Genomic DNA, 21,985 nt, shown 5'->3' on the forward strand with positions numbered 1-21,985 from the left:
CTCCGGCTTAAAAAAATATGGGGGACTCTATATCTGAACCACGGGCAGGCAACTGAGACGAGACCAAAGAAAGAAAATTCGAGAAGGTGTTATTTATATATACCTTTTTTTTGAGTTTCTAGTGGTACTTACAATGGAAATGTTGGTCTGGCACGTTTAGTTCCGATAGACAGACGCCGTCTGCGGCTGTTGTTTGTAGTCATTGTTGTTTCTCCAGAGATTTACCTTTGAGAAGAACAAGTCGGTCGTATAAATAGTTGTCGAAGGGTAAGGTGAAGTCATCAGTTACACACCAACCTTTACAATGTTTAGAGCGTTTGCCTTTACTGTCCTGTTTACAGCTTTGACCTTGTCCCAAGGACATATGGACGATTACCTGAGGTTTCCAGATCCCGGAAACATTCCGAGACACAACCAACGACCCTGTGGTCCCCGAGTCTGTGGCAAAAGTGGACATTGTTATCGCAGCTTTGAGAGCATTTGTGACTTTAACGACTACAACCTGAAGATGATATTTAGTGGACAAGAATGTAAGTATCGTAGCAGTTTAAACACCACGATTTAGAATTATATAATATATAATTGTTAAATAATGTGTTGTTTATTTTGTTCACATAGTATTCGAATTGACACAACCAATTTATTGCCAACCGTCGCCTCCACGGACGAAGCTTGTTGATGTCGGCTACTATTTCAATCACCGGAGTTTGTTAGTGGCTCAATCGCAGCCTTCGCCCTATTCATCGCCTATTCCAAGACCCAGTTTTCCCCAAAATCCGAAAAATATTGAACGTTACGACTCATATCCGTCATCAGATTCTTATGGGCCAGTTCAGGACTATGAACTTCCTTATCCGGTATGGCCATTTAAGCGGCCCCAAGCGCCAACGAGAAATCCCCCAGTCAGTTATAGACCTCCTTATTGGTACTATCCAACAAGACGTCCCGGAATAAGCAAGCCATGTTACGGAAGAACTACAACCGCCACAAAAGCTCCTGAATCTACTACCACAACAACGGAGGCATCTACAACGACGACTACAACTGAACCATCAACAAAAACAAGCACTGCAGCCTCCACAACAACATCTCCGGAAAGAAAAACAACATCCACAGAGCAAACAACAACTACTAAATCTACATCACCATCAATATCTACAGAAAAATTAACAACAACGAACGAACTCACAACATCAACAGAACCAGCAACAACAACTGAATCTGCAACAAACACAGAAACTACAACAACCACAACTTCAGATTCAGCTAAAAGCACAACCACTGAACAATTTAATACTAAAGAATCAACAACAACCACAGAGCCCACTTCAACCACAGAACCAACAACAACCACAGAGCCCACTACAACCACAGAACCAACAACAACTACAGAGCCCACAACAACCACAGAACCAACAACAACCACAGAGCCCACTTCAACCACAGAACCAACAACAACCACAGAGCCCACTACAACCACAGAACCAACAACAACTACAGAGCCCACAACAACCACAGAACCAACAACAACCACAGAGCCCACTTCAACCACAGAACCAACAACAACCACAGAGCCCACTACAACCACAGAACCAACAACAACTACAGAGCCCACAACAACCACAGAACCAACAACAACCACAGAGTCAACTACAACGACAGAACTTGCTACAGATTCAGATCTAACGACAACAACGACTCTCCGAACAACAACAAAATCACAAACATCCACGGACCCATCAACAACAAATCCTACAACCGAATCTTCAACGACAACCAACAGAAGTTCATCATCTACAACAATAACGACCGTAACAACAGAACCTTCAACGACCACAACGGTTTCTTCCACAACGACTACAAAAGATCCAACAACAACGACCGTAACAACAGAACCTTCAACGACCAGAACGGTTTCTTCCACAACTACTATAAAAGATCCAACAACAACAACAGAATCTTCTACGACAACTACGACCGTTCCCACCACTCTTGCCGAATCGTCTACAGTAACAACAACCCTGATTTCGAAAACAACGACTTCGGAACCTTCCACAACATCTTCAACAGATTCTTCAACTACCACATTAAATACAGATACATCAACGACAACAACATCCACTGAAGCTTCTACAACAATTAACCCGGCGGCTGTAAGTACCATACTTAAAGTTATAACAGAAGCAAATAATATTTAAGCACTTTTCTGACAGGTCAAACCTGTAACTGTTGAGGTCACCAACGAGGACGGACAATTAGTAGATATCGAATTGGCAGCCATGGCCGTGAATCCGGAAACAGGGGAACCAAACTGTGCGGAGGTTACCAATGTCCTGATAACCACAGGGTCAAGGATTGTATTCCAGTTCACTGGTTGTATTGTGGCCAGGGTTGCCAGCAGAATTATCACTGAACCGACAACAACGTTCAGCACCACCGTAGCAACTACAACCCAGAACACTCCCTACTATCAGTGGTATGGCGGTTCAGCGGCTTACGCACAGTCCCAATTTCTTTATACGTATTAGTTCGACATAATTACATTTATAGGACAAAATGAAGAGATTTTGATACTTTTAAAAACCCGATCCCATTTTATATAAATATGATTTTATTAAGAACTCAATAAAAGCCATTAAATGAATTACTAAGCTCTGAATCAGAATATATTTTTAATGAAAGAAAGCTACCCCTTTCTCAGTCTAGAATTGCAAAATGCAAGTAATTTGTATTTTGCTGATTGGAACGCCACTTATACCAATGAATCACGTTTTCTATTTTGTTTGAAATGGGAATACAAGTAAACGGCGTTAGACTTCAAAATTATATCATAGGAAACGTGAACTTCGACGGTTGGGCAGTGCCACACGTGAACTGCCAGCCGCCCTTCAACCCATCGCCGAAAACGAGTTTAAGTTCCCGGCTATAAAATGCTATAAACATTCTGCTGACTCATGTCTTAGCTCATTTTCTTTACGAAGAACTGCAGTTCGCAGACAAATTCACATGACTCAAGGTTGAAGCTAAGCCACATTGCGATAATGGTCAATAAATTTCATAATAAAGTGCAAGACAGAATGAAAGTGGGAGAAGAGGCGTCTGCGGTGTCTGCCGATTGATACGAAATAATGGAAGCAATATTATAATGCATTATAATAAGCAGAAACAGAGTCCCCGACACGTACACCTACATTGCCAGTGTATGAGAACATCGAGTGTTAGGACGTATATAAACTGGATGCGACGGAGGTCACGGCATAGTCGCTTTCGAACCGTTCTGAAAATGACAGCTTTCCTAGTTTCAATTGCATTCGCCCTCCTCGCCGGAGCTTGGGCATGGGATTACGGAGTTCCCTACTATCCGGCACCGCACTATTTCGAACAACAGCAGCCATATGATCTTCCGTGTCCGCCGTCGGGTCCCGAAAGTCTGGTTTGTGCCGGAGCTCCGGGTGCCCAGCCATCCACCTTTCCCAGTCCTTGCGAAGTCCAACGTTTCAGAGCCCTAACTGGCATAAGTAAGTACTTCACTGGTATCCAAAACCTATATGGTTACTCATTATGGTCCACTCCTCCTCTGCAGACTGGGAGATCATTCACGAGAATAGATGCGAAACCTTGGAGGTCTGCCCGGACAACTGCCAGGATCAGTACAATCCCGTGTGCGGAAAGTACAAGGATACCAGGCGCAACTTCAGGAGCGAGTGCGAACTGCAGCTGGTGAAGTGCCGCACAGGACATCGTGAGTACTCCGGAAATATAAAAAACCTATTGATTCAGCTAAACTTTACTTTTATTTAATGGTGGCTTTTTAAAAACTACGCCACCTGTAATGAAAAAACCATTTTATAACTTTTATATAATTTAAATTTCCACGAACATTCAGTGACTAATTTACTTGAACAATGTTGTGAAGTCTGAGAAAGTAAAAGTTTTAGTGGCACGTCTAGCCAACCTTTTGTGAATGCGTGATTTTATATATTTTTTAAATATGGTAACATAATAAGACTAGGGATTATAATATATTTTTCATTGCAGCTTGGCGAAAGCACCACGATGGCCCCTGTGAAAGCAGGTATCCTGTTCCTCAGTCGCCTCGCGTTCAAAACTACAATCCCTATGCGATTAATCCTTACCAACCGAACGTTGGATCTCGAGGAGCCCATGGATCCCAAGGACCTTATGAATCACAAGGACCTTATGGATCTCAAGGACCTTATGGGCCGCAATCTCCGCCTCAGCCTTATCCTCCAAGCCTTGTGTCCCCAAAACCCAATTATGAAGCTCCCATCTATCAGCCCTATCAGATATCCTGGGAAGATCTGCCCACCGAGTATGCCGGAACCTCCAAGCCTTATCCGAATCCAACCTATGAGACTACACCAACCACTACTTCGACAACTGCTGCTACAACTACTTCCACAACTACAACTACAACTACTCCCACAACTACGACCGATAAAACCACAACTACACCTCAACCAGGTGACTCAGAGACCACCGAGGCCACAACTGTAACTCAAAATCCCAGGCGGAATATAAAGGTAAATGCTGTGATCGAAGACACGCAAAAGCCTTCTCCGGCTACTGGTAAGCCTGAAGAATCTACTGAGTCCAGTTCAACGGAGTCCAGTGTCACCTATACGCCTTTAAAAAAATACACAACAACTGCTTCTCCTCAACATGCTACAACCACTGCACCGCCTTCAAAACCTTCTCTATCGATAAATGCTGTTCAAGTTCCTGAACAGGAGGTTCAGAAGACCACTAGCACCGAACCAATTACGACTTATAAGTCTTACAATGCTTATAATTCGTATGCATCCTATAGCACCACTGAAGCTCCTGTGGACGAAGATACTACAAAGGTGCCCGTGGATGAAATCATTAAAATAAATAAAGTCCAGATAAGTACTGAGAACACAACTGAAAAGGCTGCTGAGACAACGCAGTCGACCACTCGTAAAGCGGACCCTACATACCCATCATATCCAGCTTATCCAACCTCGAGCTTATACAAAACTTATCCAGTCTATAACTCCACTGCGGCTCCTACGAACGAAAACACAACTCAGTTACCTTTCGACAAGGTACTTAAAATAAATGCAGCTGAAGAAAGCACTGAGAAGATCGATGAAGAGAGCACCAAGGCAAATGTGTACGAAACTTATCCAGTCTATGGTTCCACAGAAGCTTCAAAGGATGAGGAAACTACTAAGAAATCTCTCGACCAGGTAGTCAAAATAAATGCAGTTAAAGAAAGCACTGAAAAAGAGGATGAAAAAACAACGAAAGCGCAGCCTACTTACTCATCGTATTCAACGTATTCATCCTCCAGTGTCTATAAGACTTACCCAGACTATAAGTCCACTGTAACTCCGAAGATTGACGTTACTACTCAGGCGGCTTTAGACAAAATAGTCAAAATAAATGCTATTGAAGAGATTATTGAAAAGCAAGATAAACAGACGACCACTAAGGCAACTACCGTTTCCGAATCTACCACTCCCAAATCGCAGCCTACTTATCCGTCTTATTCAACATATCCATCCTCAAATGTGTACCAAGCTTATCCAGTCTATGGTTCCACAGAAGCTTCAAAGGATGACGAAACTACTAAGAAATCTCTCGACAAGGTAGTCAAAATTAATGCAGTTGAAGAAAGCCCTGAACAAGAGGATGAAACAACAACGAAAGCGAAGCCTACTTACTCATCGTATTCAACGTATTCATCCTCCAGTGTCTATAAGACTTATCCAACCTATACATCCACTGAAGCCCCTGAGAATGAAGAAACTACTAAGGTGGCCCTCGACAAGTTAGTCAAAATAAATAAAGCGCAGATAAGTACTGAGAAGGCTGTTAGTGAAACTACTACGACAACGGAGCCTATCACAACTACAGCGCCAACCACTTATCCATCATATCTGACTTATCCATCCTCGAGTGTATATAAAAGTTATAGCTCTTTGGAGACTCCGGATGATGAAGAGGACAAGGAGAGCACTGCAAGTCCATTGGACAAATCAATAAAGATCAACGCAGTCTCATTTCCAGAAACCATTCAAAATACAACGTTTGCAACACCTTTCCCGGAAACCCCCACCGATGCTTTATCCGAAGTGGAAAAAGGACCTGAGATTGATGCAGACAGTGTGGCCAGTGCAAAGACTGAATCAGCAGAAATCCCAGAAATTGTTAAGACAGAAGGCGTTAGGAAGAACGGAACACAGGTAAATTTGGAGGTGACCTGCAAACGAGAAAACAAGAAACTAAAGCTGGACACATCGAGCTCAGATCGCAGCAACATTTATTTTATATTTTTGGGCTGTTAAACACGTTATATACTGTGTTCTAGTGTAATTGTACATATGTTGTGTTTATAGACCATTGTTGCTTTTGATTTAAAAATTGTAAATTTATGAAAGTTCTATGACAATAAATGGTTGCATTCGAAATTAAACTGAGTTTTCATGGATTTAATGCATGGGATGAAAAGTTTTCTTAGGCGGTAAACGGAAGTCAAAATGGCTGAATATCAGGGATCTTCTTCATTTTCATTCATGTTTCCAGTGGCAAATTTGGCAACTAACCGTCCAAGTTAGTAGCTGTTGTTATAATGTTCAGTATATTATCTACCTCTTGCATAGCGCTATTGGGCATTCCAACGATTATTATCCAACCAATCATCGCCATTTTCTTCCGTTATGCCCGCTCGTAGAAAATCGGATCTCTCTTCAATCGATTTTCCCGCTAAGCACTTTTCACAAGCCTGTCCGTTCAGTCCGGAAAGATCCGTTAATAGACAGTATATCCTACCATATATTCTTATGTATATAGGGAAAAGTAATCCATACATTACATATAGAATAAACAGCTACAGTAATATGCAGTTAGAAATGTAATCTTTGCTTCGTTTCCACAAACTTTCTTACCATATAACCCATGTTTTTCCACCGTTTATTGTATTTTGTTATGTCTGTTTGTTGATCAGTAAGGCAACTGAAATTGTCTGAGTTATTTTGTCAGTCAAAGCAGAAAGAGCAAACTTTGACTTGAAAGGAATTTAACAGGCATACTGATTTAAAAAAGTTATCATGTGAAACAAAGTAGTATGCTATAGTCGAGTTCTTCGACAATCAGATACTCGTTACTCAGCTAGTGGAAGTGGAAGAGTAAACAAGTACTCTACGAGTAACTTGTATAATTAATATGTTATTAATTAAGCAGTAGGAAGAATTGTCAACCTTTCTAATATTTCTTTATAATTTAGGGTATATCTCAAAAGCTGTATAAATAATTTTAATAAATATTAGGTTAATTTTTACATAGTTATTAAAATACTTTGGCTTGTGAAGTTTCAGTGGATTTTTGAGTGGTGCTGTATGCTTGCGTACTCGCTTCCGGATTCTCTGTTGTGGATTCTTCGACAATCTCAGTAGTGCTGGGCATCCGAACAGACAGGAAGGATGGCATAGTGCTGGTGCTCGAAGTAGTGATGATTCTGGATGTGGCTAAAACTGGTTTTGGCGTTGTGGTGGATGTGGTGGTGGTGCTGGTGGTTGTGGTCGTGGTTCTAAAGGGCATGGAATAGGGCTCTGTGACACGACCAACTTCTGGCAAAAACATCGAGAGCGAGGAGTCGGTTATCTCGCCGTAATCGTGACCCACATCGGGTATATTGTATACATTGTAGGCATCTACAGCCTGGGAAACGGAGACCATGGGATTGACCAAGTTCATGAGCTGCTGGAATTGCATGGGCGAGGGACTTGTGCTGGTCTGTTTGGTGGGCCTCATCCTGGCCGTCGTCGTGATTCTGGTAGTGGTTGTGCTAAAGGAGGTCCTGGGCGTGGTGGTGCTGCTCCGAGGAGCAGGAGTGGCCAGCATTACGTATACTTTCTTTGGAACGGTGGCGAACTTTGAAATGGAGGCGTTGGTTGTTGGTCGCTTTTTCTTGTTGCGACGCAGCTTCTTTTTGCGCCCACTTTTGGCTGGAGTCTGACAAGGACCCGTGTGCAGGATTCTCAGGACTAAATAGTCAAGGTATGGTTACAAGATTGAATGGACTGGCATACAAAATATTTTAACAGACCTTGTTTCGTGTGGCACTCGTGTCTTCGCATTTCGCACTCGTTGGCGAATGTTTGTGGAATAGCTCCTCCAATCTCGGCCAGCGCGCAAACTGGACGCTCTACCTGGGTGCACTTCATCGTCTGGCAGGTGGGTAGGCATCGCTCCATCTCCGTGGGCTCCAGTTCTGCATGGGAAACACTCAGGGTAAAGGCAAATGTTTTGGGTATTCATATAAAATAGACATTAAAAAAATTAAAACAAAATATACATACAATTATATAAGCAATCTGCAATCCGTGCACTCACCTGTGCCGTGCTGGAAGAGCATCTTCATGTTGGCCGCCTCCAAACGGCAGTGGTTCTCGAAGAAGAAGCTATCGGTTCCATTGGTGGCACAGACTGGCACTCCGCCTGGCTGGCAGTTTGGCTGGTAGTCCACGTACTGGATCTGCATGGGACCCAGACCCTTGTGGTCCTTGTCATCGGCATCCTGGCCCAGACCCGCTTCGCCCAGGATCTTGGCGTACTGGTCACTTGTGTAGTGCGGATCAGCCATGTGCCAGTTGGCAATGGGCGAGCTTTTCTGGGCCACCACTCCATGGCCAAGGATACCAAGAACTTGCAGCAGGATTAGAATCATGGTAAAAGCTCGACTGTTGCTAACTTTCCGTTCCTGCTGCGTCTGCATCTCGAGTGGTTTGTGACCTCCGTGGATCGAATCCAGAGCTTTATAGTAGCTCTCGCGCGGCTTATCATGCGAGTTTGCTGCATTTTTCCACTGACACTGCACTTATCGCATATTTTCTTTTGCTATAACAATTACTTTATTTTGATAAGCAGCCACTGGAGCAGGTGGCTCTTTGCAGTGTCATTCATAATTATTTATCGCACTTTCAACTGTGGGTCATTCACGTGATTAACTCTTTGGAAGGTCATGTACTGGCTAAGTAGATTTATCAAATGACAAAACTTTTTGGGGGATCTTATTAATTAACAATTTATATTTGCTGTAAATATTTTGGATATTACTAATGCAGCTAGCTACTCTACTTTTTCAACTCTTGTTAAGTATTTCAGGTATAGCTTTAAAAGTAAAACTTTCTAAGTTATCTTTTTAGTATTCTAACAAAGAAACGCTTTTAAGCTCAAACAAATGATGTATAAGCTAACTTTTTCGTTTGAACAGGACTATTTAGTTTAAAACTTTTACAATGAGTAAAGATGCCAGTTAGCTTAAAGCTCATTTTAAAGATAGCTCTTTATAAGTTTCTTAAAATATTTGCATTATTAAATGAACAAATGCTTCGATATTGAAATGCATTTGCGTAAAATAATGTTTTCCCAATTAAGCTCGATTAAAGAATATTTAAATATTCTTTGTATCTTGTCATACAATATAAATAGACGAGGAATATTATCTTAAGATATATTTTTAAACTCAAATAAGTTCAGTTCTTCGCTGAATTTAAAAAGGCAAATAAAATGTAGATATGTTCTATTTTCGATAATTCATCTCATTAAGAACTGAAAAATAGAATTTGCATTTTTGCGTATGTTAATCTGTGTACCTTAAATGTGCGATGTGAATTATATATATATATATATATATAAGTACATATACCAAATAACCTTGTGCAAACAAATGTTTTAAAATGTCCTTGGGATCGGGTCCTTTGCTCCCTTCCAACCCAAATATGTGCACAGTTTCAGATGTGGTGCAAAGTTTTGAAGAGCCAACTTATTTTTGGGCAAGTTTATTGCTTTGCCGTTATTGAAAATGAAAGAGCAAGGGCGTCTGCCCAGCCTGCCCCCCCTTTGAATGTCTTGCAATATCCTTTTCCACACTTTTGGCCCCCACACGCAGACACAGGCACACAAGCGAAGAGGAATCTGCATATGCTTATGTGGGGAGACCAGAAGATACAATTTATTAAACTCTCCTCATACACACCCTGCTAAAAATGGCCAAAGTAAACAACAAAAGTTTCCCATTTCCTTACAGGACGAAGGGTCCGGAGACATTCAAATCCATTATGTGCTCGAACAATGAATCGCTGTGGCACGGAAATAAACCAAAACACGGAAGTCGTAGAAGCAGGAAGCAAAGAGGAATGCAGTGGAAGGATGATAGCCACGCTAAAATCGAAGAATGATAAATACAAATCTTTAACTTTATAATTAGAGCATTAAAAAACCAACATTTCCAGTAAAGTCATTTTAAAATGGAACTTCCATCAGAAAGATTAAGATACTGAAAAGTAAAATTTCATACAACTCAGATAGGGCTAAAATAATTCCAATAATTTATTAATACATATGTACATGCATAAAAAATATGAGGTATATTTAAACAATTCAGAATTGGCATTTATGTAGAGAGTTTCCCATTCGTTGCGGATTCCCGTTGACTGTTGATTTTGCCATTCAGTTTGCCTTCTGTTTTGGTCGCGCACAAAGCACCGTGTTGGTGAGGGGGGCGCGAAGGGGTGGGACGAGGTGAGCTGGAAGGGGGATGGCTGTGGGCCAAACAATAAACAAACAAACAAGCTGCAAAAGTGTCACACATTCATCATACATTGTAATATGCCTGTGGACCGGGCCAAAACTTCCTGCATCCCACACCGCCTGGCAGACTTGGCCACTTGGTCACTGGTTACTGTCACCGTCACGGGCTGCTGTTCACTGGTCACTGGTCACTGGTCACTGGGTTGCTGGTCACTGGTTAGTGGCCATTGTAGTTATTCTTTGCCGGATTCTGGAGTTTGGAACTCGAAAGAGATGGCGCGTTGTTGGAGGCAAGCGGACAAAGGCAGGCAATCGCGAGCTAAAAACCAGAGCTACACTTAGAAAAAAATATTTACATATTAAAATTGAAGATCAAGTCCACCACAATTTCAAAAGTTCTTACAACTTAGTAGGAATTTCTTAATAAAATAAAAACAATATGTTAGTTAATGAATAATTCATAATATATTTAATGTTTGTATATTAGTTATCGGAAATATGTTATTTACTTCATAAACATAGAGTATCTGCAGTGCGTCCTTTCTCTCAGTGCATTCTGATGGGCGTAGCAAGGAGAGTGGGCGTGGCCGCGGAGGGGTGGTGCGGTTGCAAAACTATGGAAAAAGTGCAAAAAGGTCAGTAAATTAATGTGCAAAACGGGCGCTGGATAAACTTTGAATGTGTCGTGTGTGTGTGTGTGTAAGTGAGTGTGTGTGTGTTGCTGAAGAAGCATGTGTTTGTTCGTGTGCTGAAAAAGCTGACGGTAGGCGTGGCCGAGCCGCTCACCGGCTGACCGTGAGAGATAGGGGGAAATGGAAAAGCGGGGGGGAGTTTGCTTTGAGTTACGGCCTCCCCTTTTCGCAAAAGGCACTCACACAAGTAAACAAACAAGCTCACACGGATACTTACTCACACGCACAGCACTTTCATTTACACAAATACAAATACAAACAGTATTCAGATTTTACCAAAGGGTTATCGAAGGGCAAAAAAAGAAAACATAATAAACAGAAACGACAGGCGCATTTATTTTTCAATATATTCACCCGACGATAATGATAAATTCGTTAGCTTAGCCGCATAAATTCAATTTAGGTTGAGGCCGCTCGTCTTAAATTAGACGTTAAATTTTCAACTAATAAATCAATATTTTAATAATTTATACAATTTGGGTATGTTCCTGAGTTTTCTCCCCCCCATTATGATCGATTACTTCATTTTCGGGGGGTTTTGGGGGTTGTTCTCCGAATTTCAGCGACTGATTGCTTGGTTGGGTTTTTTTTTTTTTGGATTTTATGTGATTATGATTATGATGTGCGGCGGGCTGACAAGAGAATATACAATCTATGCGAAAACAAATTACTTTCAAATTAGTTTCCTCAGGTGCGACGAAACGAGTTGGAGTGATGAACAACTCAAAAGAGAATCCCTCATTCGTGAGTAAAAACTGTTGACATTTCGTCAGTTTATGCAAACAAGTTTCTGGAAACTTTATTAAAAATGTTTTTAGCCACTCACGACTATTCAACAATCAAGATGAATATTATATATTATATATTTTTCTAGCAAACGCAACTGACATTTTTGATACCTTATTTTAACTGACAATTACGATGTGAAGCTTGTTTATTAACAAAGCCTTACAATGTTTTTCACAACCTCTGTTATTTTATAAGCCTGCCTGGTTTATTATAAAACTATTGGATATTCCAGTTTTAATATAAATGAAAGTCATTTATTTCGTTATTGCTTATTGACCATTTACATATATCGACTATGATTCTTTTTAAATAGCTTACTGTATTTCTTGGACCTGCTTTAAGTCGAGCCATTTTTCAAGTGCAAACCAAAGGCCTTTGCTAGAAACTTTGAACCAGAAACGATGTGTCCAGCTTATGTATGTCAAACTGAAGGGGACAAAGGAGGCAGCCTGACATCTTGCCATAACTTAAACGGAGTTTCTAATGGCACCCTAATGAAAACTTCATCGTTTTGTCAGATTCTCGAAAACAATTTGCATAGGAACGGGGCATGCAAACAGCCATAAATCATTTAGCACTAAGACCCCTGGACTGTCTCCGTCTCTTTTTTCTGCTCCCCCCCTTCTCCAGGCTACTGCTACCCATCTCTTTCTACTGCCCGGTTGTGCTGTCTCTTTCTGTCTGGATGCTGTTGGCTTCATTGTGCTTTTAATTCCAATTTTAATTTCACACCAAAACTTTGGTCCTGAGTTGGCAGTGAGCTCCTTCGCTTCGACTATGCCGCTTTGCCGTCCTTCTCCCTTTTTCCATGGGAAAACCCATCCCTGTTGTTACAATTTTCTTTTGAAAGTTTTCTCTTGTCCATGTCGTGTCGTGTTGTGTCCTTCCGATTGCGGTGAATGATAATGAACGCAACTGGTCCATTGTTTGCCAGGGAATTTTCATTTCGATTCACCCACCACTATAAATATATCCCTTAAATACATACGCATCCAATTGAGTTGGCCACGAAAATTAAAGACCACGAATCCAATTAAAGACCCAAAAAACTGCGGCCAGGTGGGTAAACAAAACTCAGTTTTATAATTAAGCACAAAAAACATGTAATGAATCCTTTTACGATTACTCAGAGGGTCAAGTCCAAAATCAAATCAATTTAGCTAACAATGTCTAACTGGTTGAAAAGGATAAGTATTTGCAAGTGTTTAGTTTAATGCACGAATTCGTGATAACTTAATGATTCGGTAAAAGTTCAATGCCAAATTGTTGAATCTACTGCTAGCTCAGCTTCGATAAATATTTTATCGTTTTTATTTTCTTGTCACATGGTTTGAACATCATGTCGAAGAACTTTAATTACTTCGAGAGTTGTTAAACGGGGTCATTTAAAAAGGATTTTAGTATAGTATAGTTCTAAGAGAGCTTAAACACTCTCCATTCGAGTGCCATGTTCTCTTCAGATGCATATTTATTGCTTGATTAGCAAATGAGTTTGTTCGATAGAAGGCAAATTTATTCAATTAGCTGAGAACGAAAATATCCAGCCCAGTCCCAGTGGAATTGGCGCCAAAGACTCGACGACTTGAAATTCAATTTTAAAGTGTTTTGCGGGTGTCGGGGGAAAATCCGAGATTTTCCGAGATTGGGCTCAAAGGGGGGGACTTAAACCGATGCTGGAATCGGAAACGGAATCGGATTTGGCGGTCTTAAGTGCGATTAGGCAATTAAATGTGGAACGGTACGTAAACGTATTTGTTTCCGGCACCCTTCTTTCTTTTACGCCCAGTCAGTCGCTCTGTCAACACTTTGTTTGCCATCCCGGCATTATAATAATATATAAATATAATGGCAGTAAATTCCCCGCTCACACAGACACAACAGCAGCCATCTTGCCTGCTGTCTTATAACGGTAACCACGTCGACTGTGTGTGTGTGCGGTGTGTTTGTGGGAAACGGAAGTGCGGCATATTTTCCGCTTAAAACGCCACAATGTGCTCGACTTTGTCTGTGTGTGTGCGTGTGTGTGTGTATTGTGTGCGGGGGGAAAAGCTGGAAAAAGATGGGCCACAGCGACAATGAGGAGTCACAATTTATTCGCATATTTTTTATTATTTTTCTCTTTATTGTCCGGATCATAAAGCTCATGTGAGCCAACGCACACCTCGGTAATCCGACAGTCGGAGCAATTAAATGCTTTAAATTAATGTTGAATTAAAGTAACGACTGCCAATAACCGTATTCGTATATTGCCTGTGGCGCATTCGAGGCCAGATTGTGGCATTCTTAAAGTGCTTTTATGGAGTGAAACTAATGTACTCCATGCTCTAGCAAAATCATACAGCGAATGATATTATTATATATAACTGTTTTATTTATTTCATCTCTTATAAGTATTTAAAATATTTAAATGTACTATCTAGAAACCATTGCGAGCTGAATCCTGGAAGAGCTAGACATTGAATTGAGTTAAATTGAATTGAGAGCTGCTCAATTTTGAATTTTCACAGCTGTTACTTGAGCTTATCCTTTGGCAGGCTGTCAGTTCTTGACTGCATCCTGGCACAAAGGATTCCATTGCACCGCTGGTTCATAATAAAGGCAACTTATTAATCATCAGTGGACCAAGCTGCTATTTTGTCAGAAAGCATTTATAAACCAATATATCTCTGTCTGCCACTTGGCTTCTGTTCTAAGCCTGCAGATGGAAGGCAATATCCTGCAATTATCCTAATGTCAAGGTACTGCAACGCCTTTGGGCCGAGTTCACTCCAATATCGGAATTCCAGCCTGGCGGGCGGGGAATCCATCTCAAATTTCAAAAATCGAATCCTCAAATTGTGCAGTGAACGCCCGTAATGCAACACAAGCGTAGGAAACTCATACCTAGATACTTTGCATTTGGCTCAATTAGCAACCGAATGCGAATTCAAGCCAAGTACATTGCAAAAACTCAGAGGATGTATGGCGAGGCACACTTTAAAGTTGTCTAAGTTGGGTCCTATTTTTCAACGAAATTAGCTGCATTTGCAAAGTGCAAAATGCAAAGTCCAGTACTCTGTGGCTAGCTGCTCTTGTGTCCGGTGTTCCAGCGAAAACTTTTCAGCTTTCCAACTGGCTAACTTAGTTTAGCCCGAAAATGAAACTACACAAATTGTTTACAAAATCCAATTAATTATGACCCTCACCTTGGCTTTTCATGTAGTTGTTTTGGTGGCGACTTTGTGTTTTTGTCCCCGACAGAGTGTCCAATTAGTGCTTTGTGATGAAACGTTGATCTTGGTTTTTCCCGAACGCCATTTGAAGGACCTGTGTACATTAGTACTTACCTCCAAATTGAGTCAAATTAAATGGTGCAAATTCCCTGGGAAAATTAAATTATGTCGTTTTGAAACCAAATCAAGTGGGATGAGCTGCGGGTTTTTGAAAATGCATTTTGAGCGATAACGAAAGTAAAGTGCATTATAGGCCACAAATAAAATTATAAATAGTAAATTAGCAAATACAAGATATAAATTTAAAGTGTACTACCTCCGTAGTTTTGCGAAGAATTTGTGTAGATAATTACAGTTGATATATGAGCATGCGGCACGAATTACGGTCTTTTGGCAGTAAGGCCAAAACTAAAAGGCCAAGTTACTCTGATTTCTTGCAGGATGCCTTCCTTTGTGTTTGATTCTTACTTCTGCTGCAGATTGAATGCCATGTAATTTGTGCATGTCGGTTAATTCCTACATTATTAGACGGAAATTATCCGAGGAATTCCAAATGCCAGGAGCTCTCCTCCTCTTAACGGATTCCCACTCGGTTTTCACTACCAGCCACTGGAATTTGATCAACAATTAATTATTTGTCTTGTGTCGGCGGACATGACCGCATCACATGCTGCATTTCCCCATTGTCCTCATTCGAGTCAAAAGAGCATTCAATTTCCATTGTGCATTTTCCATTCAGGTGCATTACAATGCGGCCTTTAATTTGATTAGTGCTGCCAGGAGATTCCACGAGTTCCACATACTCTCAAATTAGTCCAAAAAGCCAACGTAATTAAACGTAGTTTTTTTTTCTGTAATTTTTGTAGCTATGACAAGCCACATATGCATGCTTAACATTCTTGATGCAAACATTAGTATTCAGTAAGTATAAAAAAGCAAGCAGCAAAAATTAAATAAATTGCCAAATGCTGCAGGAAAATTTTTCTAAAAAAATTGCCTTTTTATATGAAATTGCAAAGTTTTTAATTGAACTGATGTGCTTTTATTAAGTGAGTGTACAAGGTAAGCTAAAAGCCCATAAATTAGCTACATAAGGGCAGTTAAAGCAATTCTTTAATCGATTGAATATTAACTTTAAATCTATTATTTTGTATATGTGAAAAAAGTATCAAAATAATAGTCTTACAAGAAATTTTTTACACAGTTTGAATATTTAACAGCGTTAATCAAATATTTACCTGCCTACGTATATTAAATACTTCAACTTTTCTTTCTCCCCTCGCTGCGTGGGCAAAAATATTTAATATTCTCCAGAGCTATCGAAATACAATGAATTCAAATTATGACTGCGCCTCATGTCAGCAACAATCAACTTGGATATTATTTAATCAAATGCAATGGAAAAAGAATATCATATCTCGTTAATTAACGTCACAAATAATTTATGTAACAACATTTTTGTAATAAGCTACAAATATGCAAGCGTGAAAAGACCCAAAAATGGAAGCAAAAAAAAAAAAAAATGGGGAAAAAAACGCAGCAAATTGTGGCTATAAATTATTTGGAGCTTTAATTAAAATCGCAAATGCTGACCGTGGCAAAAAAAAAGTAATTGCCAAGTGAAATTGGAATCAAAATTTGTCAGTTCATTAATTTTTAGCTAAAACTGGAGAATAAATAGCAGACACATCAATAAAAATATCGATAATTGGCGGCGCCTTTTTTAATCAAATATAACATATTGTTTAATAAAAATTCATTTACCTAAATAATTTATTTCAATAGTTGCCCTTGTAAAGTGTGTTTTGTGAATTTGACGTTCTATTTGTTTGATTCAATTTCAAAGGTCATTGCTTTAGTGTTTGTTTCCAAATTATTTTCAAAAATCATGTCCAGCCAGCCAAAACACTTGAACGTTTATGTGCCGCCGATCAGCAGTTTTCCGGAAGCCAGTTTTCTGGGCGGCTATGGACTGCAGAATCGCATGGAGCTGCCCAAGACCACGGAAGTCCTTGAGGATGTCATCGATGAGCGGGACGCGCACTTCCTCTACGTAATCGATAGCCAGGGACGCCTGCTGGAGCACATACGTTACTACGGGGACGATTACCGGATGGCTCTGCGTGAGGCCTTCACCACGAAAGTCCTTGACCAACAGAATACTGGCGCAGATCTCCCATTGAATCGGGAATAGCGAAACGAGGAACCGTACCAGTGCACACAACAAATGAATTAACTGTTTCAATTAGAGCACTTCATTGCTCGATGGCCGGAAAATCAAGTACAAATTCGCTGTAATTCCCGCCTGGTTGGTTACATGAGAATTTATGAAATATAGACAATTTGAATTCAACAAATTAAGTTCATGGTCAATTTTTAACGTTAACTCCGTGAAATCCATGCGTTTAGAAATCTTTTTTATATTTTTCATATTGAATAGGCTGTTTTTAAGTCGACTACTTGGGATGATTGCAACTTTTGGAATTTTTGCAAAAGTAATTTTTTCCCTTTGCGATCTGGCAAGCTATTTGTTATGTACCGCAGTTCGAAGCGTACATATTTGCACAACAGATGAGCCACTTCAGCGAATTTTCCCCCTTTCTGACTCACAGGAATGGTAGATAAAAATATTTGTATTTACTTTCTGGTCACAATTTGTGAAAAACGAATTCTTTATTATTTTTTTGTTGGTTGAAAAATGAAATGTGGAAAACGAATTACATTTGCATTGGCATGTGTTGGGCATGCAGATGGGATCCGTATCGGTGTTTGCATCTGCATCTGCATCTGCGCCTGAAAATGAATCCGTATCTGCAGGTATTTGCGTGAGTTACTTCGTTGCATAATGGGGTTTTTATGGCCGCTGGATTTAATATGTTACGGATTCACACGTAGATTACGTAGAAATACGTAAAGTCCTATGTAAACAACTGAATAAATTAAATGGTTTTGAAAAGGAGTCGATATCTGCAAATCATCAGTAATCAAATTATAGATTTAATAACTATGTACCCCCAGTTGATACGCACATCGAACAGTTAATTTCAAAGGTATGTTTCCTAAACCATTTATTGACCATAGACCATAATGAAAGAGGTGTTTTCAACAATAACTACTCTGGTGAAAATATAGAAAATAATTACAAAATATTTACCAGCACGTACGTGGGCAGTTGAAAGCGTGTGTCCCTGTTGGTGCCGCATTAGGTGCCCTGTAAATTCGGATAATTGAGCTTGCACAAGTATTGCGTATTCGCCCCGTTGCCCCTGCCTCAGTGCAATTTATGTATTTCTGCATTGCTACCCGATTCCCCGTTTTTGGGATCTGAATGGATGCGTATATTTTGCGTTATATTTTATGAGCGTTCTCGCTATGGCAACTGGTCAAAAGGGCAGGATATCTGGATAACTGGACTGGAATGTCGTTGCCTGCACCGCACTTATAGCCTTGAGAATTGTTCAATTGCCATGGAAGCCAATTTGTCCATACGTAAACACCTGAACCCCCATAGAGCTAACTCAGCTGAATACCATTTAGCTCCCTAATTGGATAGGTTACATATAATTTTGGGCGTGTGTGTATCAGGTTAGATTACCATGTTGTCTCGTTTTGAATGAGTGCCCAAACTAAAAGGTGAATGCAAAATCTCGTGTTGATTGAGTCCTTTTGGTAGAGGACTTCATTACAACGAACCATTCTGATATACAAAATTCCAAGAAACTTTACAAAGACTCGCTTGCTAATGATTCGCATAGGGCTTGAAATTTTAAGAAGGCTTATGCAAAATAATTAACTTAATGCTAGAGTTAAGAATCTTTTTAATTGAAGTCCGCTAGGCATGGAATTAAATTTCAAATAGTATTGACTATTTTTATACTTTATCTTATAGTTTATAAACTATTAACGTACTATAGAACAAATCTTATAAAGTCGTATATATAAAGTCTATTTACTCAATACTTAATAATTGAATAAACAGTTTGTGAACATTTTTTAATTGATAATCTGATTAAATTCCTATAAATATAAAACTGTTTAAAAATAAATGTACTCTGTACTTTTGTTTGCCTAAGAATACTTTTGAAAGCTGCTTAATTGCCAAGATTGGTAATTTTGGTGACGGAAAAATTTCAAAGATTTGTATGGAAATTTTCAATGAATCGTGCAGTTGTTTTGTTAGCCTAAAAGGGCTCATTTGTTGAAGAATCGTTTTCCCCAAAAGACTGGATTCGCCGACACTCTACTTTTCCCCTTCAAAAAATGAAAGCCAAAAAACAAAAAAACAACCACTGAAAGTGCTGAATCGGCTGGACCAATCCTAGTGAATCCGAGGATTCTCCGCCAGACTTTAGACGCCTTCGCGTCTGGGGCATGCGCTGAATGTGCTCCGGGTGCGAGCGAGATGGCAGCCGCGGTGCGAGCGGGACGGGGCGAGGCCGACGAGCGGAGTAATCGGTGCCCTTGGCTGGGGCACAGGACTCAAGGCTAACCTGTTGACAAAGTGCATATTGCGCATACGCCCCATACGGCGCACAAGTCCAACAGGTAAGCCGCTGGCGTAGGCGTTGCACATCCATCCACACAGTCGCCAACCAGCCCACCCACCGAAAACCGCCCACTGAAATCCGCCCACCGAACCACACGCAACCTTGCCGTTGGCAATCGGACCTACCAAGGCTAACAAGGCGCCAATAGCATTGATCTGCGTAAATCAAGTTACCAGAATTACTGCCAGCCGCCTTTGCACTGGATACAATTGCATTGCCCCATTCAGCAACTGCACGCAATGGTCATTACCATTATGGCCAGTGAATCAGGAAACAGCCTTCACTTATGCTATAGTCTTTGATTATTAAATGTTAAAATCATTTTGGAATTTCGTAGCTTGAATTGAACAATAAACTTAAAATATGTACATCCTGAATCTGAACCTGATGTATATAATTATTTATATATTTACTCAACATTAAAAATTGTCTTTAATGAGATATTTTATTTGATTTTCTAAAAAATTATTTAAACCTAAAAAATTAATAAATAAATTGCTTATGTTTTCATGTTTCCGTGGGATATTATTTTAATTGACTTAACATAATTTGTAGATTGCTAATTAAAAATTTAAGGAACTTTGATCTGATAAAGAAAGCACAAATAATACTGCTTGGAAAATACCGAGACAGCCACAAAATAAGCTTATGCATCCAAAGTCAAAGGCTTAGAGATCTATATATAATCGCTCGCACAAACTGACTTTTCCTTGACATTTGCGAAGGTGTTTTGAAAGGATTAGTCGTGTTTGAAAAGAGACTCCCCTCAGAAGTGCCACCAATAGCGGTTGCAACATCTCAAGAAGCCGCTGTGGGCCGCTTTTCCCCTTTATCAGCGATTCAGCGAGCTGAGCTGAGCATTTCCCCTCAAGTGGCAGCAACCCCAAAAAAGAAAAAAAACAAAAACAGAAAATACGAGTATTGGTAGTGCCACTCCATCGTATCACCTGGTCGCCACATAAGCCTGTTGCTGTCGCAGCTGCTGATGTTGCTGCTGTTGCTGCTGCTGCTGCTGCTGTTTCGACTGTTGCTGCTGCTGCTGCCGCCGTCGTCGTCGTCATGGTCGTCGTTACAGTTACACACTTTCCACTTGTTGTTCCCGGGGGGCGGACTGGGCGGTCTGGGCGGACTGGGTGGTTTGGGTGCGCTGGGTGGTGTGGGTGGATATCTTCGAGGGGGTGGGTTTTTAGCCGAAGTGCCGAAGTAAGGACCCGCCACACGAGGTGGCCTCGTCAGTTGGCCAACGGCGGAGCAACAGATGCTGTTCAACATCCAAGCCAAAAGGTTGTGTGCCTCGCAACAGCAACAGCGACAGCAACAGGAGCAACTGAAGCAACAGCACGGCAGCAACATCAAACATCAACCGTTTACAGTTGAACATTCAAAAGAATAAATAGCAACTGGGAAACGTGCAACAAGTCACAGGACAATATTTTTTTTTCAAAGTGCCAAATATATATGAAGTGTGTTTCTGTGTGTCGAGTTTACAATACATGTACCAGAGTATTTATTTTTTTTGTGAATTAAAAGCAATGCAATAGTTATCCGAGCACCCCCATCGAATCACTTAAATTACCTGAAAGCAGCCACGGAAGTACAACAAATCAGGATACCACATACCTGATCTACTCATCATACCTATAATGTATAGCACATTGAACCATTAAGCCATTCACTGAGGACCTGACTAGCAACAGACGATTTAACTAACGTTGATCAAAACAAAAAAAAAGAAACTACTAAAACTAAAAAGAATACAAAGAGAAAAAACGTTGATGCCAGCGATATTTTAAATGCGAAAGCCAAGGGAAAAGAGATCATAAGCCAACAAGGTAACCAAAACAGAGGAATCCTAACTCAAACTCAATCGAGGCTGAAGACACCAAAGAAGACAAATTAAGCATGTAAGTAGAGAGTAGTAAAATAGACACAATATATATACCTATATAAATAGGTCTTAAACATTTTGTCTAATTTTGTAAATTATTTTACATTTATTTGTTTTATTTACTTACATTATCATTTGGCCCGATGCACTAGCAATTAATGCTAATTGCTAAAAACGCCAAGCTATTTGGCAAATTGTTTTGCCACCGATAAATCCAAATGCCGCAATTGTTCTTGGTAATTAACATTTTAAGTTTTAGCCGCAGGCAAAGCATTC

The 21,985-nt window shown here is 40.2% G+C and overlaps 5 protein-coding genes across 5 annotated transcripts in view; 4 read left to right on the top strand and 1 right to left on the bottom strand.

Moving 5' to 3' along the window:
- The first annotated feature begins 304 nt into the window (after positions 1–304).
- Positions 305–2,626, top strand: LOC6618611 (cell wall protein DAN4). The gene is made up of 4 exons (XM_032725473.1): positions 305–530; positions 619–1,265; positions 1,395–2,153; positions 2,214–2,626. Exons 1-4 carry the CDS (start codon positions 305–307, stop codon positions 2,526–2,528), a joined length of 1,947 nt encoding a protein of 648 aa, XP_032581364.1. The 3' UTR covers positions 2,529–2,626.
- A 657-nt stretch (positions 2,627–3,283) lies between these two features.
- LOC6618612 (mucin-5AC) lies at positions 3,284–6,720 on the top strand. Its single transcript, XM_032726093.1, has 3 exons — positions 3,284–3,518; positions 3,584–3,742; positions 4,039–6,720. The coding sequence occupies exons 1-3, from the start codon at positions 3,284–3,286 to the stop codon at positions 6,333–6,335; spliced, it is 2,691 nt and encodes an 896-aa protein (XP_032581984.1). The 3' UTR covers positions 6,336–6,720.
- A 549-nt stretch (positions 6,721–7,269) lies between these two features.
- On the bottom strand, positions 7,270–8,764 carry LOC6618613 (mucin-5AC). Its single transcript, XM_002042836.2, has 3 exons — positions 8,383–8,764; positions 8,096–8,260; positions 7,270–8,033 (listed from the first exon to the last, which is right to left on the bottom strand). The coding sequence occupies exons 1-3, from the start codon at positions 8,762–8,764 to the stop codon at positions 7,336–7,338; spliced, it is 1,245 nt and encodes a 414-aa protein (XP_002042872.1). The 3' UTR covers positions 7,270–7,335.
- An 8,353-nt stretch (positions 8,765–17,117) lies between these two features.
- LOC6618614 lies at positions 17,118–17,635 on the top strand. The gene has a single exon (XM_002042837.2). It carries the CDS (start codon positions 17,163–17,165, stop codon positions 17,466–17,468), a length of 306 nt encoding a protein of 101 aa, XP_002042873.1. The 5' UTR covers positions 17,118–17,162; the 3' UTR covers positions 17,469–17,635.
- Positions 17,636–21,093: 3,458 nt separating this feature from the next.
- LOC6618619 overlaps positions 21,094–21,985 on the top strand; it is a 93,714-nt gene continuing 92,822 nt past the window's right edge. Inside the window, exon 1 of the mRNA XM_032726426.1 lies at positions 21,094–21,725. The gene's annotated coding sequence lies outside the window, so the exon portion shown is untranslated. The remainder of the gene's footprint in view (positions 21,726–21,985) is intronic.

Source organism: Drosophila sechellia, chromosome X (genome assembly GCF_004382195.2).
Source record: "Drosophila sechellia strain sech25 chromosome X, ASM438219v1, whole genome shotgun sequence".
NCBI lineage: Eukaryota > Metazoa > Arthropoda > Insecta > Diptera > Drosophilidae > Drosophila > Drosophila sechellia.

What these genes read in the sequence shown, in the direction of transcription:
- LOC6618611 (XM_032725473.1), top strand. Translation starts at nt 305, where the DNA reads ATGTTTAGAGCGTTTGCCTTTACTGTCCTGTTTACAGCTTTGACCTTG. An exon ending in GATATTTAGTGGACAAGAAT is followed by an intron (nt 531 to 618) that starts GTAAGTATCGTA and finishes TTGTTCACATAG; the next exon opens with TATTCGAATTGACACAACCA. An exon ending in CAACCACAACTTCAGATTCA is followed by an intron (nt 1,266 to 1,394) that starts GCTAAAAGCACA and finishes ACAACTACAGAG; the next exon opens with CCCACAACAACCACAGAACC.
- LOC6618612 (XM_032726093.1), top strand. Translation starts at nt 3,284, where the DNA reads ATGACAGCTTTCCTAGTTTCAATTGCATTCGCCCTCCTCGCCGGAGCT. An exon ending in CAGAGCCCTAACTGGCATAA is followed by an intron (nt 3,519 to 3,583) that starts GTAAGTACTTCA and finishes CCTCCTCTGCAG; the next exon opens with ACTGGGAGATCATTCACGAG. An exon ending in GAAGTGCCGCACAGGACATC is followed by an intron (nt 3,743 to 4,038) that starts GTGAGTACTCCG and finishes TTTTCATTGCAG; the next exon opens with CTTGGCGAAAGCACCACGAT.
- LOC6618613 (XM_002042836.2), bottom strand. Translation starts at nt 8,764, where the DNA reads ATGCAGACGCAGCAGGAACGGAAAGTTAGCAACAGTCGAGCTTTTACC. An exon ending in GCTCTTCCAGCACGGCACAG is followed by an intron (nt 8,261 to 8,382) that starts GTGAGTGCACGG and finishes TTTCCCATGCAG; the next exon opens with AACTGGAGCCCACGGAGATG. An exon ending in CGAGTGCCACACGAAACAAG is followed by an intron (nt 8,034 to 8,095) that starts GTCTGTTAAAAT and finishes TTGACTATTTAG; the next exon opens with TCCTGAGAATCCTGCACACG.
- LOC6618614 (XM_002042837.2), top strand. Translation starts at nt 17,163, where the DNA reads ATGTCCAGCCAGCCAAAACACTTGAACGTTTATGTGCCGCCGATCAGC.